The following is a 16255-nucleotide window of genomic DNA, read 5'->3' as shown; positions in this document are numbered from 1 at the left end:
GTTCACAGGGCACGGCGGCAGTGCCTTCGTTCAGCCGTGCAGCCTGGCATCGGGCTCCTGTCCTCCCATGTGTTCCTGCAGCAACAACATCGTGGACTGTCGAGGGAGGGGCCTTACTGCCATCCCTGCCCACCTCCCTGAGGCCATGACGGAGATGTGAGTATCCCAAGTTTACATTCAACTGAGACAACTTACAAGTAGAATGAGCTTTATGTCCTTTAGCACTGAACTGACAAGTAATCATGAGTATAGAATGGTCTGGGCATCTTCCTGGGATAAATAAAAAATCACATTTGAAGCAGTGACACTGTCCCAATAATTGCTCCTCAGAATTTGCAACATTGCTGATCTGCAGCAGCTTGTTAAAAAAATATCATCATGCTATATTAAGTAATGTGTCTTGAATTAATGCTGCATGTGGACAAATGTCTGAGGACTTTGAATGGAAACTACAGACAGTCCAGATGATGGAAGTAACATCCAGCTGGCAGCCATGCTGTGGTGTATAACAACCTACAGGAGGCAAATTATTAATGTCTGTCTCACTCTTTCTCTCTTTGCTTCTCTCGCTGCCCCTCTAGTCGATTGGAGCAGAATGGCATCAAGTCTGTTCCTCCGGGCGCCTTCACCTCCTACAAGAAGCTTCGTCGAATGTGAGTCTTCTGAAAACAAACTCACTGATAAATAGCAGTTTGGGTTCAATAACCTTTTTTGGATGAATATCACTGATTTTTTTCCCATCTTTGGCCTGTTAATGTAAGGCAGCAGTGAGTGAACCCTTAGCCAGATGAGGTTAACTGGGAGGAGACCCAGAGTGAGAACACACAGAAGGGCATGTATGTACGGTACATCACATCTGGCCTGGGAAGGCCTCAGAAAAAGGCGCTGGAGAGAATGACACGTGGGCTCCCTTGCATAGTCTGCTGCCTCCAGAAGTGGGCAGCGAAAACCAGTCATGAGAAGTCCTCAGTTTGGAAATTTAATTTTTTAATCAGATTCTGCAGACTTAATTAGTCTGTGAAAACTTGCAATACATTTATTTAGCTCAACCTTTTATCCATAGTGACTAACAATCAGTGTTTTTTTTTGTTTTGTTAGATGCCAAAAATCAGATTTGTTGTTAACATAAGCTTTAGAGATTTTCACATTTAGTTCTACAACATAAAATATGTCAGTAAATACCACACTTGTAAATTTTGAAGCCTTTCGTGAAAAAGGTTAACGAGTGGCTAAATGACACTACAGAACCTCATCACGTTGAACACGGTTTTACAGCCTGGTTGTGTACGTGAGGTCATTTATGTATAGCCAAATGTTAGCTTTTAACTTTTGGCAATTGCATTTCCGCTTAAAAAATCATGACTGTGGCGTCCATTTGTGAGGATTATCTTGCTGAACAAAACACGTAAGTATCGTAAACTTTTGTTTGCAACTTATTTTCTGCAGTAACCCAAAATCCAATGGAAAAATCCCACTGGCTTTTTGAGGGCAACGCTAACTTCTGGGTTGGCTTGCCAATAAACATCATCCCTATAGAACTCAGCAACAAAAATTGCATGAATCATGCAAGTACATAAGTTTTATCAAATATGCTCAACTACTTTGATCCAGTGTGTAGGATTTAGGGGGATATATTGGCAGAATTGAATATTAAAAGTATGTTTTCTTTAGTGAATAATCATCTGAAAAAAAGCATGATTGTGTTTTTGTTACCTTAGAATGGGCTGGTTATATCTACATAGGGAGCAGATCCTCGTCCTCAGAGTTTGCCAAAGTGCCATTTGTGTGTTTGCATTTCCACATCAGCCACGGTGGGAAGCGCCACCGCAACGAATAGTGTCTGAAAAACACTGATTTTTATCACGACACTGTTTTATTCAGTGCTTTTACTGGTTTTTAAGGAGCTATATGTAAGAAATCTAAAGCAAATAGTCGTAAAATCCTCCTAATATGTCACAGAGACTCAGGAATAATGTTAATATAACATACTGATCTCACGGACAGCAATAGTACAGCCAGAATATTCGCATTTAAAAAACATTTTTATAGTCCACAAATCATGTTTATGTTTTGAATTTGTGTTTTGGCCTGTTGCGCCAGCCGTCTACCAGTCACACAGTCAGTAGAGTCTCAGCATCAGTTACAGTTTACGACTGAGCTACAGCAGCACAGCAAGCAGCATTAGCAGTGTCCCGGTACATAGCATTAGCAGCCGGCTCCTCCTCAGCTGTATCCCGGCAGCAGCGTTAGCAGCAGAGAAGCCGGACTTGCTCAAACGGTACACTGAAAAACCGAAGATCAAGGACGCAGCGACGCGTCCCTGCCACGGCAGCCGCCCGTGGGCAAACAAATCAGTCTCCAGTGTGCCGCTGTCCAGCAACCTCGAATCTGTAGGGGAGGGGGGGCAGACACGACTCGCGGCAGTATTTTGAATTTGAGTGCAGTAACCGTTTTGGCCACATTCTTACATACAGCGCTTTTAATCACCTGGTTTGTTTATTTTGGAGAGAAGGAGACCTCTGTGGATTATTCAGCTCCTGTGGGGTATTCCAGAAAGTGGGTTCAGTTCTTGGGTATGATAGTTTTTAAAGGATTCAGATTTCAAATAAGTCATCAACCGTCTATATGTGCTTAAAATAGCTGCGGAAATTAGCAAGGATTCTTTTTTAATATTTTTTGAGGGTGGCATTTTGCCTTAAATTAACAGGACAGTTAAGCGGGAAAGGGGGAGAGAGACAAAGGGAGTGACATGCAGCAAGGTGCCACAGGCCGGAGTTGAACCCGGGCCGCTGCGTAAGCCATATGTATGGGACGCCTGCTCTATCCACTAAGCCACCAACCTCCCATCATAGATAATTCTGCTTGCTAAGTTTCACATGCCGCCTCTCTCTCCTTGGCAGCTTTAGCGGTGTTACTTTTTTTACGAAATATATGCTCATATTCGCTGTAGGCATTCATGAGCACCTCCAATTCCACAGGTGTAAAATAAGTTGATCGCTTTTTCTTTCCAGTTGCCATGGTGAATCAAGGTATCGGGGCTCCATTGATGATGGCTTTTTATTGTGGTTGTGCACGCGCTTAACTCAAGGTGTACCTACTCAGAGTTGATTGAACTAATTCAAATCAGCTGCTCTGGAACCGGCTATGAGTTTCCCAGCTCAGGGTAAGTCAACTCAGAGTTCAGGATTAGACTCGGAGTTTGTTGAGCCTTCTACCTGGAATACCCCTCTGGTAAAAAACCTCCTGAACGTCTGGATCTTAAGTGCAGAGAAAAGGTCAGCAGACATCAGCAGGTGCTGGGTTCATTGCGGGTCTCCGACATGCGAAACAGCTTCAGAGAAACACTGATTTGTAACGTGAAAATGCGTTATACAGTGTTTTGACCATTTTTAATCACTTGGTCTGTTTGTTTTGGAGAGGAAGAGACCTCTGTGGATAATTTCAGCTCTCTGCAAAAACCTCCTGAATTATGAACGCTGAAGGAATTCTAATCAGGAGAAGTTTCAGCTTGTTGCAATCTGCCACCCTCACCACTAGATGTCATTAAATCTCCCCAATCTTACACACTGGACCTTTAAGTTTAACATTTAAAGACAATAACAGACAGAGACATTTTTATTTTTATTCTTTAAATGTGCCAAGGTGCAGTCTGAGCAAATGAGTTTTCAGTCTGCGATGGAAGAATGGAAGATGTGTAGAGTTTCTGGTTTTCTCAGGTCCACCTCAGATGTTGACGGCCACTTTTTAAAACCAAGCTATACAGATTTAGTGACTTGTGAATACTCTAAAATTAAGAGTTAATTTTTCAAACGAATATATATATATTTATGACTTGATTTAAAGTCTTTCATGTTGTAATAGTGAGGTTGGGTTTTTTTTGCTCAAGAAGTTAAGCATCAGCACTAAAATATTTCCCTTAACTTCCATGATTTGCAGTATAATTATGATTATTATGACATGAAGTGATTAAATATACATTTTTCTTTACAGGAGCTAGGCTGAAAGTCAGCTAGACTAACACCATGTAGCCAGAGAAGCTGTGGTTTTATAGCTCCACCCCTTAAGTTTCAACTCAACCAATGCGATCACAGTATGTCTTCCTCCAGAGGGCCAGTGCCTCTGGGAAAATGTCAGTGTTTTAAACTCTGATCTGCCAACTGGATCGCTCTCTCCTTCCTCTGTCTCCACTGTTCACCGAGCTGTGGTTTTCCTGCTCGACATAACAAACAGCCCCAGTGGATTTTCAGCATGGAGGAGCACTTGATTCATGTCAGCCTGCAAAGAGATGCAGTCCCCATCAGAGGCCGTTTTAGGGTCTTGCATTACGAATGAGACGTATATCATTGTGATCTGGTGAATGTGTTTAAAATACTCATCTGACCACAATAATAATGTTCCTAGCTTTGTACCCTATTTTAGATTTCTCCTCTTTCTTTGTGGCTTTATTCTGTTCACTCTCACTGCTTCCTTCTCTCTCTCTCTCTTCCTCTGTCCATTTCCATCCTCAGACATTCTCTCTCTCCATCTTTGTCTCTGTGTGGTTTTCCTTTTCCTCTCAATCCCCCCCCCCCTTACATCATCACTGTGAGACTGTCCCAAGCCTAGACGGGGGTTGATTACATTACCAGGCTGGTTTAAGTGGTTTGTCTTAAAATTTATTGTGACAGTTGAGCGACTGACATGTGGCAGCAGAACAAGGATTTTATAATCTGACATGCTGTGGTTTGGCTCGGCCAGACTAAATCAGAGATTTAAAAACTTAAGCAGAACTGCACTCGCTCTCTGAGAGCCAGCCTTTCACATACAGTGGGGTTTCTCAGTTTTATAAATGGTTTTGATTTGATTTGATTTGGGGATTAGAAAAATGAACAATAAAACCATTCATGTATGTTTGACCCCAGAATGTATCACATGAAGAAAACAAATGCACTATTAAACACTTTCTCATCTGCTAAAGGAATACTGTACCTGCAAGATGACCATTTATAAGTCAGTTACTCACTGTGTGTTACCTTGAATCTGTGAAACTTTGCTTTTCTCACATGCACCCCATGTGAAATGGAGAATCCGAAAAAGGTGAAACATTCTTCAGGAATTTAAGTAATCAAAGGGAAATTTCGGTTTATTTCAACCTGTCTCCTATCGTCCTAAATTTGTTTCAAGTGACTAGTGACATAAAAATAATAGTTAGCATGTTAGCCATTAGCCTAGATACAGCCGGGGCGCATAGTAGCGTCAGACCTGTTAAAACGTAAGTGAACGGGCAACCTTCAAGTGCAAAGTTAGTCCACTAAACAAGCTTATTTTCCACAAAGACCGCCTCATATCGTTAGGATAAATGTCAGAGAACATATAGAAAACGACATGTAAACGTGTTGTCTTACCTTACCGGTGTGCTGCCATATTTGTTTACCATTTAGCTCTGCTTTCCAAAGTGCGGCCGAAATCTCGCGAGTATCTAGGCTAATGGCTAACATGCTAACTATTATTTTTATGTCACTAGTCACTTGAAACAAATTTAGGACGACAGGAGACAGGTTGAAATAAAACGAAATTTCCCTTTAAAGGCCATGTTTCACAACAGCAAAACTGTATCAAAATGATTTACAATTTACATTTACAAACAACTCTTGCTTTATAATCCAAGTCTCATTTATCTGATCGTGTGCTCAATACTTCCCAAACACATGCATTTTTGCTAAAACATTACTATTCAAAACACCTCCGCCTACGAGTAGCACGCCCTGAGGGCGCCTCGCGTGCATTTGAACTCCTTTTGAGCAGAGTACAAATGCGTGCGGGTACACAGGCCTGCTACTCAACTGTGCACAACACTGTTTGTACTAGTGTGTTTTGAATTGGAATGTTTTAGCTCAGAGTAGAGCTCCTGCTCTTTCACATCAAAAGTGGTCAGTTGAGATGGTTCGCGCATCTGATTCGGATGCCTCCTTAGCGCCTCTGGTCAGAGGTTTTCTGGGCACGTCCAACTGGTAGAAGGCTTTAAGGCAGACATAGAACATGCTGTAAGGATTATATATCTCATCTGGCCTGGGAATGCCTCATGATTCCCCAGGAGCAACTGGAAAGTGTTGCTGGGGAGAGGGACATCTTGAGTACTTTGCTCAGCCGGCTGCCCCCATGACCTGACCCTGGATAAGCAGGTGAAAATGGATGGAAGGATAGATTTAGTCAACAAATGTTTTGATAAAGTTCTGCTCTAGTTGAACATGGTCCATATCTATAATTCATGCAATTTTTTTGGACTGTCTGTTCACTGTGGAGGTGTGCCAGAAATAGATTGTTTTTTTTTTTTTATAAATTCAAGGTAATACAAGTAATTGATAAACAAATAATCACTTTGTTTGTGATGTATTCCTTTAATCCCTCAATAACATTTCACTTTATTTATTATGACACTTACAACAACGCACACAGGTTTAAACAAAGCTCTAAAACATTAAGATTGAAGTAAATACATTTCAAATAATAAAATAATCACAAACACAGAGATGAAAACAACCAGTTATAAGCAAGTTAGGAAAATACTCACTTAAAAGCTAAAAAAGTGAGTTATTTAAAAGAGAATTCGGCTCTCGCTGCCTTGATGTCCACAGGCAGGAAGTTTCAGACTGTAGGAGTCCAGAGTCTTGTGACCAAATCTCCAAGTTGGAACAACTAGCAGTAAAGTATCAGCAGATAATATGGAGCAAGGAGGAATATAAGGTGTTCACAACTCAGTAAAAGTTGTTGATAACTCTTTAAGAATAATTCTAAAAGCAAAGGGAAGCCAGTCTTGGCATACAAGGATTATTTTGTAGGTCAAGTCACAACCCCAGCAGCAGAATTTTAATCAAAACAGGAAAGAGATTCTTTTTGTAGACAAGACAGGAAATAATGAATTCATGAATAATGGTTTCCATAGTTTTTGTAATGATCTAATCTTTGACATGTTCCTGAGCTGATATAAACAAGAAAGAACAACTGATTTAATTTGTTTATTTAAGGTGAAGTTGCAATCAAGGATGACAAAGATCCTTGCTGTGATGGGTTACAGAGAGATGCGACAACAGTCTCTACTTTCACATCAAAACAAAGATGAAGCGGACTGTTTTTTTGGCTGCTTTGACTAAAGTCTGTGTGTGTGTGTGTGTGTTACCTGTTTCATTCCCAGAGACCTGAGTAACAACCAGATATCTGAGATCGCTCCTGATGCTTTCCATGGCCTCCGAGCTCTCAACTCCCTGTGAGTAACACACACAGTGTCACGGTGTGTGTGTGAATAAACTGTTGAAGTGTTATGAGAGTGCCTCTACCAATATGTGTTTACATATGTCTGTATTATGCCTGTCTATACCACCATATGTCTGCACCGCATGCGTGTGTTTGTGTGTCTGTCAGTATGAATAATTCAAAAGTGGCGCCTGCTCTCTGTAAACAGAGATTCTTTCTGAAACATCAGGACTTACACATAATCACAGCAGGTGGCCTGTGGGTCTATGTGTATATATGTAAGTGTGTGTACGTATGCCTGTGCTGTATGTGTCTGGCATTAATGTATTCTGTTGTGGCTGTGTGTGAATGTGTTTTTGTTTGGGCTGCTTTGGAGTGTGAAGCCATCTAAACGTTTAACCAATGGAATAAAAGTCTTCCGTTGTTTATGATGATGCAAATTGATGATAAAACATGGTAGTAAGTGGTAACACACTGATTGAATATGTATGAATTCATAAGAAAAAACAAAACCATCTTTGTGTGCAGAGTTCTGTATGGTAATAAGATCACCGAGCTGCCCGGCGGAGTGTTTGATGGCCTGGCCTCTCTGGAGCTGCTGTAAGTCCAAACCACAACATGCATATATTTGTCTGAGCTGACATTTACACCGACTGTGTTTTACGCAAATGAATTTCAGGTGTCAAACAGCCTGAGAGTGCCCATAATTTGTTGGATCGTTGGATGGAAAGTAATGTCTCCTCGTGTAGTTTTTTGCCAAGTCAAGCTGATGTAAATCTGTTTCTCATAACACGCTATGATGTTACTTTTTTGATAACACCGCCATCTTCTTATGCACCACACAATGCATTCCACATGCTGAAGCTACAGTTGTAATGATTGTGTTAGGATGAAAGAGCTTCATGACACAGCTGCAGAAATTCAAACTACTGTGAAGAATTTGAAAGTTTCTGAATGTGTCTCAGAATGGTTGATTTAAAAATCATTCTGGCAGACAGCCATGTACTTACTGTACAGTAGGTAGCTGTTGACAAGGTTTGGGAGTTTTCTGAAAAACTGCTTTATGTCAGCAACTAAACAGACTGTTGATTGATCAGAATCTGGTCATATTTAAGTTGATTTTTTTTCCGGATTTAAATCTTTTTACAAAAACCAGGCTTGTGAGATGTCATCGAGTTCATTATCAAAGTTCCTGTGGATCCGAAAAAGTTTTAAAACATTAATCTAAAAATTAGACCTTAATTAGTATAAAATTAGGGATGGGCATTTTAAGTAACTTCTGTATTCAAGTACTCATATTAGATTATTATGGAATAATTATTACTAAAAGGCTTCAATTTGCCTACTACACCGTAAATTTGAAATTTACGTGAGAAAAATTTAAGGGCCATCTTTCACAACAGCAAAAACTTAAAAAGTCATTTAAAAGAAAGTCTTAACTGGTAGAAAAAGATTTCCACACACTTATTTCACTTTACTGTTGAGCTTTGAGCTTTCGGTGGTTGTTCTGCATCATTAAAAAAACTTTTAATAAAAGTCTTTAAAAAAGACTTAAAACATCTAAAAATAAGGTCGTTGTTGGTATTAAAATTAGGGATGGTCATTTTAAGTGACTTCTATATTCACGTACTCGCATTAAATTATTAAAGTTTATTAAAAAAAGTCTAAAGGGATGCCACTGGCCAACAACGGAAAAAAAGTGCAATTTGAAATTCATTAATTGAACAACCGGGCTTCAGTTAGTCTATTACACCATAAATCCCAAGTTAACATGAGAAAAATTAGCAAACTTTCCGTTGCTGCCGTTAACGTTATGCAGGTTAGACACAGCGCTGACGGACTGTCTCCAAGCCACTCTCCTTCTGCACGAGCTAACACAGCAGCAGCGGCTAACATCCAACACTGATAAAGCCGAAAAAGCTTGACTATGTTATTATTAACAGATGGGTAATTTTAGCCGTGTAACGCTAACAGTTAGCCTCGTCACTGTGTCTATATGTGCAGGCAGACTCCTGCCAACTTTTCCCTGGTGCGGAGCTTTCATGCTGCTCATGATAAACAGAGAGCAATAGAGGGAGCGACAGTGGGCGAGGAGGTGCCGAGCAAAGTTAATATGCACATTTTAATTAGAAAAAAATCTCTATATAAAATTAATGTTTACATGTGGAAGGGGCATTGGCGAGTACTGATAGAACAAATACTGACATCCAAATGAGTACTCGAATACTCTAATACTCTAATTTATTCTAATTCTTAAATCAATCTCCCAGAAGTCATTTGAAGTAGGATTTTATGAATTAGTTTTTTTTCTGACATTGCACTGTCAGACCTCAAATACTTGGCCACATATGTATGTATATATATGTATATATATGGATTAACATCAGGCAGCTCAGAGCAAACAACACTCATATTTTGTTTCTGGTCGGGCTGCTCAGAGCAGAGGATCCGATGTCTGCTAGCTAGGCGTCACTGTACCATGGACAGTATGGGGAAGTGAAAATTAAAAAGAAATTGGCTATTAACCAAGATTTTGTGGCACTGCTGTAAACGATACATGCCAGTACCTATGAGGTGGCTGGGTGTATTTTACGCATAATGTTTGTCAAATTCGGCAGGATGGGAATTGAGGCAGAGTGAGAAACACAAAATCACCAAGAAAACTTAGCAACAAACGTGAGGTATCTCTCAGTTCTGTTCTCGTCTCCACCACGCGACAAACAAGTCATATTTTATGTTAAAATAAACATTTGGTCAAAATTGTTCCATCCCTAAGTAATGGATGTAGGATCATGTTTTTTCTGGTCTTACATGTCATCCTGAGTGACATTAAAAAGTCTTAAATCTAACACGCCATAAGCTGTAGGAACCCTGATAATGCTGATGTTCTCTTTTGTTTGTCAGGTTGCTGAATGCCAACAAGATCCACTGCATCAGAGCATCAGTGTTCAAAGATCTGGAGAACTTGGCTCTGCTGTCGCTGTATGATAACAAAATCCAGAGTCTGGCAAAAGGCACCTTCAGCTCACTGCACAGCATCCAGACACTGTGAGAAAACAAACACACACACACAAGCTATTTTAAGTTCTGTTCTGTTCCACTCCATTCAGTCTGATCTGACTGATGTCTTGCCCCCTGTGATTTCCCATCAGCCACCTGGCCCAGAACCCCTTCGTGTGTGACTGTAATGTGAAGTGGCTGGCCGACTTCCTGCGTTCAAACCCCATAGAGACCAGCGGAGCGCGCTGCGCCAGCCCTCGCCGCCTCGCCAACAAGCGCATCGCACAGATCAAGAGCAGCAAGTTCCGCTGCTCCGGTCAGTGCCTGTGTGATATTTGTATGTGTGTGTACGTGTGTGTGTGGATGGGTGGGTGTGTGGGTGTGTGTATGTGTTTGTGGGTGGATGGGTGGGTGTGTATGGGAGATAAGAAGAAAAAAGAAAAAAGACAGGAGTGTGAATTGAGACATGTAGTGACAGTCTGGGTTTCTGACTGTAAGATGATGAGCCACAGCAAAGCCTCCCTCAACTCAAGTGTAAACACACTCTGTGTGAAGAAATGCAAATTATTATCTTCCAAAAGTCTTTTTATAAACATGGCCTGTTAGCATATATATTAGCTCATGACACACACAGTCACTTCTCTGTTCACAGTACAAAATCCACACTGTTGCAAAAAGTTTTGTCCACAAAAAATTGAACCAACAAGACTTGTTGTCTCTTGTCTCTTTTCTTTGATACAAAACATCATAAAGCAGTTGAGTCAAAGTCACTAAACCCAAGATTGTTGCAGCTGGAGAGAACTGCTATTAGACTCTGACTCAAACTCATATCCATGGTGCTCCAACTACAAGTGCATGTTGTTTCTGGCTATGATGAAATCGAACAGATTTATTTTACTCATTTACAACTCAAAAACACACAAGAAAATAATTAGATAACAGTAATAAGTTCTTATTTTTGAAGCTATGACAAACCAAAGCAAGTTTTGCTGACCGAAAAGTTGTCGGTTGAAGCCTCAGCTTATGGCACCTACCATTTTTACTTTAAACATTTTGTACTGTTGCCTTCAGATTAGACTCACAAGTCAGTCTTTAGACGCTTTGCTTAACTAAAGACTGCTGACTTTCTCCCTGATTTTGTGTTTAGATGGGCGGATACAATTTCAGAGTTTAAAAAAACTCCCTACATTGCAGAACCAATAGTAAATCTGCAGGGCGGTCCTTTGGTGGCTCACTGAACTCTTGTGCTCGTAAACATAGTCCGACTAGAAACACGTGTAGCGGTACAAAATGGCTCAAGTCGCGCTCGCAGAAAACTCCGTCAAAGTTAGTGGATGTTTGTCGCGTTTGCGGCGACACATTCTCGCCAACTAAAAGAAACAAAAAATATTTTCTTCACGGATGAGCACACGTTTGATAAAACGGAGTTTAATCTCTCGGCATCCATTTTCAAGCTCTCTGTGTGTTTGTTTCCTTGCGGACGAGAAAAGGAGGGGCGCACATTTCCGAGAAGGCGTGTCCTTTTCAAAAATGCAAGAGGCGTTGCTTTGTTGCTGGCCGTTTCCGCCGGTGTGTTAAACACACTTTAGAAAGGAGTGTCCCCAGACTATCAGAAGGCAGAGATCTCTGATTGTCTGGTGGCGAGACTACCTTCAGATATACACAATGAAAATAAAAGAAACAAGTAAAACAATAACAAACAAATCGGCGCCACGTGATGCAGTGTGGCAGCATGTGGGTTTTCTCCAGGTGCTCCAGCTTCCTCCCACAGTCCAAAGACATGCAGGTTAATTGGTGCCTTTAGGTGTAATGGGAGCATGAATGATTGTCTGTCTCTATGTGTCAGCCCTGTGATAGTCTGCACCTGTCCAGGGTGTACCCCGCCTCTCGCCCAATGTCAGCTGGCATAAGCTCCAGCCCCTTGTGACCATCAAGAGAATAAGTGGTTTCAGAGAATGAATGAAGCAAAACAATATATAGTGATGCCTGGAACCTCACAACATGGAAGCATCAGAACCACTGGAGGGAGACGACCTGTGGAAAAAGTTTTTTCTCTTGCATCTCAAAAATTTGCATTGCAAATTTGTTTTGCGTAGCTTTACAATAATAATAATGTGTACTGTTTGTTTCCTAAGAACAGAAACATCATCTGTAAGTTGTTAATTTTGCATGATAACCTTGAGTTGTGGGGTGAAGGAATCATTGCGGCCTCTAGGGTTCACTGGCAGATTTTAGACTTTAACTCTTGTGAAATAAAGTGCAGCCTCGGACGGCACAATGGCAGCAAAGAATCAGTGACTTTTAGAATAAACACGTAGAGCTTCTTTATGTTATGTTAGAGAAATACAAAGTTTCTCTCAAAAATGACAAAACAAATATGAAATTGTGTTAAACAGCTAGTTTAGTAAAACATTGAGACCCAGCTGCACTGATGAAAGGGACAGTGTGTGACGTGTCAGGCACAAAAAACTGAAAGAAAAAAGTAGTGTTTACAAAGTATTAGTTATAAAGTGTGGCAGCGTGGGTAACAACAAGATGAGAATGAAGCGAGTTAATCTGACCGACTGTAACTGAATGCCTGTGACTAAAAGCTCCTGGCCATTTCCTTCACCCATACCGTGCCAGTGTGTGGAGCCAGCCCCTGGCCAGTGAGACCATGGCAGGCTCTCTGATCACCACATAAACTGTTCCACGCCGCTTTAGTCTTGCTGCCAGGCCTGGAAGGCTGCACGCAGGCTGACACATCGCTTCCATAAAACAGCAAAACATCAATCTGGAGACGGATCGTTTCACGCCTTCTTTCATGTTTAAAAATGTTAAATTTTACTGCGCTCAGTTTTACACAAGACCTTCTCCAGGAGTGCCTCTGTGTGTGTGTGTGTGTGTGTGTGTGTGTGTGTGTGTGTCTCTTTGCAGCTTTCAAACCTTTTGACTGACATGGTTTTGTTTCTCTTTCTTTTTCATGACAGCCAAGGAGCAGTACCACATCCCAGGTGATTATGTTTGTGTGTGTATGTGCTGGGCTGTCAAGCCTATGCTGTATGTGCCTGATCTCATTTCAGAGAACAAATGACTTTCACCCGAGCAACTTAACAGAATTTAATAACAATAATATGCACTGGGGCAGTAACTAGCTGCTTGAAAATCTGTAGTCTCCTAGATTGACAAGGACATTAAATGCCTTGCTCAAGGACAAGAACTTGTGTCTGTCTGGTTTAGTTTCGTCCAGGTAATTCTAGTTCAAGTTATAACTAAAGTTTTCCAACCAGTTTCCAGACTGACTGACACAGACTAATAAAAGATAACCGCAAAATATGAGTTATATTTTCTAATGCTGCTTAACGTCATCCACTCAGTGGTTAGTTTAGACTGATCAGATGCATTGTTAAAAACATATATATATAACATATATAAAACTTAATTCTCCAACTGCATGTCTTAATGTTGTTGTGAAAGGTATGTTGAATCTCTCCTGAGTCCTTTTTTTCTGTCCTCCCTCTGTGTCTGTGTCTGTATGCCCAGGTACTGAGGACAGGCGTCTGAGCTACGAGTGCAACAGTAAGCCGGTGTGTCCTGCAAAGTGTCGCTGTGAGGCAAACGTGGTCGACTGCTCCAACCTCCGCCTCACCAAGTTCCCTGAACACCTGCCGTCCTCCACCGAAGAGCTGTGAGACACTCAAACACCTGCACAGAACACATGCACAGTCTATAATTAGAGTCCTGCTGACACTGGAAGTTTGAGGCTGATACCGGTACCAGTGTTTAAAAATGATACAAATCAGATAGCTGTTTAGCAGACAGTATTGCTGAGACTAAAACATCAACTTTGTTGTTTCTTTTTCATGAATACTGAACATAAACAAGACATTTCAAACAGACAACAGACAAATTTGTTTATTAAGCAGTTGTGATGAAGATACATAAGAGGCAGGATATTTTACAGTTGAACAAAAACTTTATTACCAAAGATGAAAGTAACACTAAAGTTTAAACTCTTACCTTCAATCATAATTAAGTTTGTACAAAAGAATAAACAGATAAAAAAGTGTAAGGATGAAATGTACATAAAAATAGTGTTTGTAAACCCTTTATTGAAGCACTTAAATGCATTGCAGTTTTTTTTCCTTATCTGCTTACGTACACTTGTCATGACCCGGCTCACAAGCCATGAGAGACACCGTCTTAAACTGAAAGGTGCACCAATTTATGTGTAACAAAAGAGAATTTGAAATACATTGTAATGTCATAAGGTGTGTGAATCTGTGTCTCAGTGTGTCAGCAGATGCATGAGTGTGTGGGTGGGTGAGTGGGTGATGTATGCAAGGTGTTGCATGGTGTGGAACTTAGACTAGAAACCAGGCTGAAGCCAACTAAACAGCCGGATGAAAGGAGAGAGAAAAACTGACTTAACAGCCAGGTCTTAAATAAGCTTCCCCTGAGAGACTGTCCAGGTGCTCACAGTTGCACTTATTAGCTCCGCCTACCAGGACCTGCTGAAGCAGGGGGGTGTCACACAGTATACAAACATACTGATTAGAGCTGGCTCTAATGATAATTTTCATCATCAATTCACCAGATTTTTCTTTTTTTAGTTTCTAAAATGTTAAAGATACCCGTTAGAAGTTCCCTGAGCCAAAGAGGACCTCTTTAAATAGCTGCTTGTTCTGACTAGTCCAAAATATGAAATTTACAATGACACAATACAAAGAAAAGCAGGAAATCCCTACTTTTGAGAAGATGTGACCTGTAAATGATTGTTGATTTTACTTCAGTTTTGGTGTCAGTTTATTTTATTTCAGAAGGGACATTGTAAATTAACACGCAACACACAGTATAAAAATGCCAAGTTATCCAAGAGGCTATTTTGAGGCTATCTGTAGTCACTTGGCCAAGGTGTTAAGAAAAGCAAAAGACAGATAAACAGGACACACGGTTTAAAAGATACAAGATACATCAACGAAAGAAAGAAAAACAACACACATGCTTGATATATGATTTAAACAATGAGTTGATTATCAAATTTTCCTTCTTGTAAGTGTTTCAGCACCAATACCAATATATCTGAGGTTAGCCAGTATCAGCTGAAGCTGTCGGCCTTGCTCATATATCAGTCTGGCTCCAGTATTCACAGTTACAGTGTGCCATATTCTATTCAGGGGATGCTTTTATTCAAAGTGCGTGCATTTTCGCACAGCCAGCTCCTGTGGGAACCTCAGTGTTAAAGCCATACTCTGCAAGACCTCCTCATGATTACACTTCTATGCATGTACATATATTACACAGACATATGAGTGCACACACAAGCACTTTATGGATATCCGTGTTGACATGTCTTGTATGGACTCATACTGCATGGATGCACACTCAAACACATTCCAAACCGACTCTTCTGCTAATGATGTTTTCGCCCTGTCCTCTTCATGTCCACTGTCTGTGACCGTCCCAGGCGTCTCAACAACAACGACCTCTCCGTGCTGGAGGCCACCGGTGCCTTCAAGGGCCTGTCGCAGCTCAAGAAAATGTAGGTCACTCAGAAAACCTCAACAATGACGAATATCCATTCAATCATCAAAACAGTCTTCCAGGAGTTCTCATTGTGTGGCCTTTATTATCACCTTAAAGCTGGGGTATGCACTTTCCTGAAAGGGGCAAAAATACACCCTCCTCTTGCAGCTCATCTCTCCCGCCTTCTGTCCTAAGCCCCACCCACCAGACAAGTAGGGCCATATGCACACACTTCATACAGTAACCAAGTGTTTCCCTTACATCAGCAACAGAGTCAGGATGTCCGAGTAGCCTGGATCCTTGGCTCTTGCTGAGGTTGAGTTGCTACAGATGCTGACTGGGGATCTGTCTTCAGGGCTGTTCGCTGTTCTCCTGCTGGTTAGATGGTCTGTAGCGGCAGTGAATGAGTCTGAGAACACACTTTGATTCAATGTTAGCAACATGAACATGAACTTCAGGCTGTAGCCGTAAGTCTTTCGCTCTGATTAGCTGAAGGCTAAACTATTAGCATCATCTTCTC

At 41.0% G+C, this 16255-nt stretch overlaps 1 protein-coding gene across 2 annotated transcripts in view; it reads left to right on the top strand.

Moving 5' to 3' along the window:
• Positions 1–16255, top strand: part of LOC117255211 (slit homolog 1 protein-like) — a 118070-nt gene that overhangs the window by 59174 nt on the left and 42641 nt on the right. For both annotated transcript variants that reach the window (XM_033623877.2, XM_033623876.2), the window contains exons 9-17: positions 9–156; positions 582–653; positions 7172–7243; positions 7759–7830; positions 10135–10278; positions 10383–10546; positions 13200–13223; positions 13753–13897; positions 15677–15751. In XM_033623877.2, the coding sequence (XP_033479768.2) occupies positions 9–156; positions 582–653; positions 7172–7243; positions 7759–7830; positions 10135–10278; positions 10383–10546; positions 13200–13223; positions 13753–13897; positions 15677–15751 (916 nt within the window). The remainder of the gene's footprint in view (positions 1–8; positions 157–581; positions 654–7171; positions 7244–7758; positions 7831–10134; positions 10279–10382; positions 10547–13199; positions 13224–13752; positions 13898–15676; positions 15752–16255) is intronic.

The sequence above is a fragment of the Epinephelus lanceolatus genome, chromosome 3 (genome assembly GCF_041903045.1).
Source record: "Epinephelus lanceolatus isolate andai-2023 chromosome 3, ASM4190304v1, whole genome shotgun sequence".
In the NCBI taxonomy this organism is placed as follows: domain Eukaryota; kingdom Metazoa; phylum Chordata; class Actinopteri; order Perciformes; family Serranidae; genus Epinephelus; species Epinephelus lanceolatus.
This window is presented reverse-complemented; position numbering and strand designations above follow the sequence as displayed.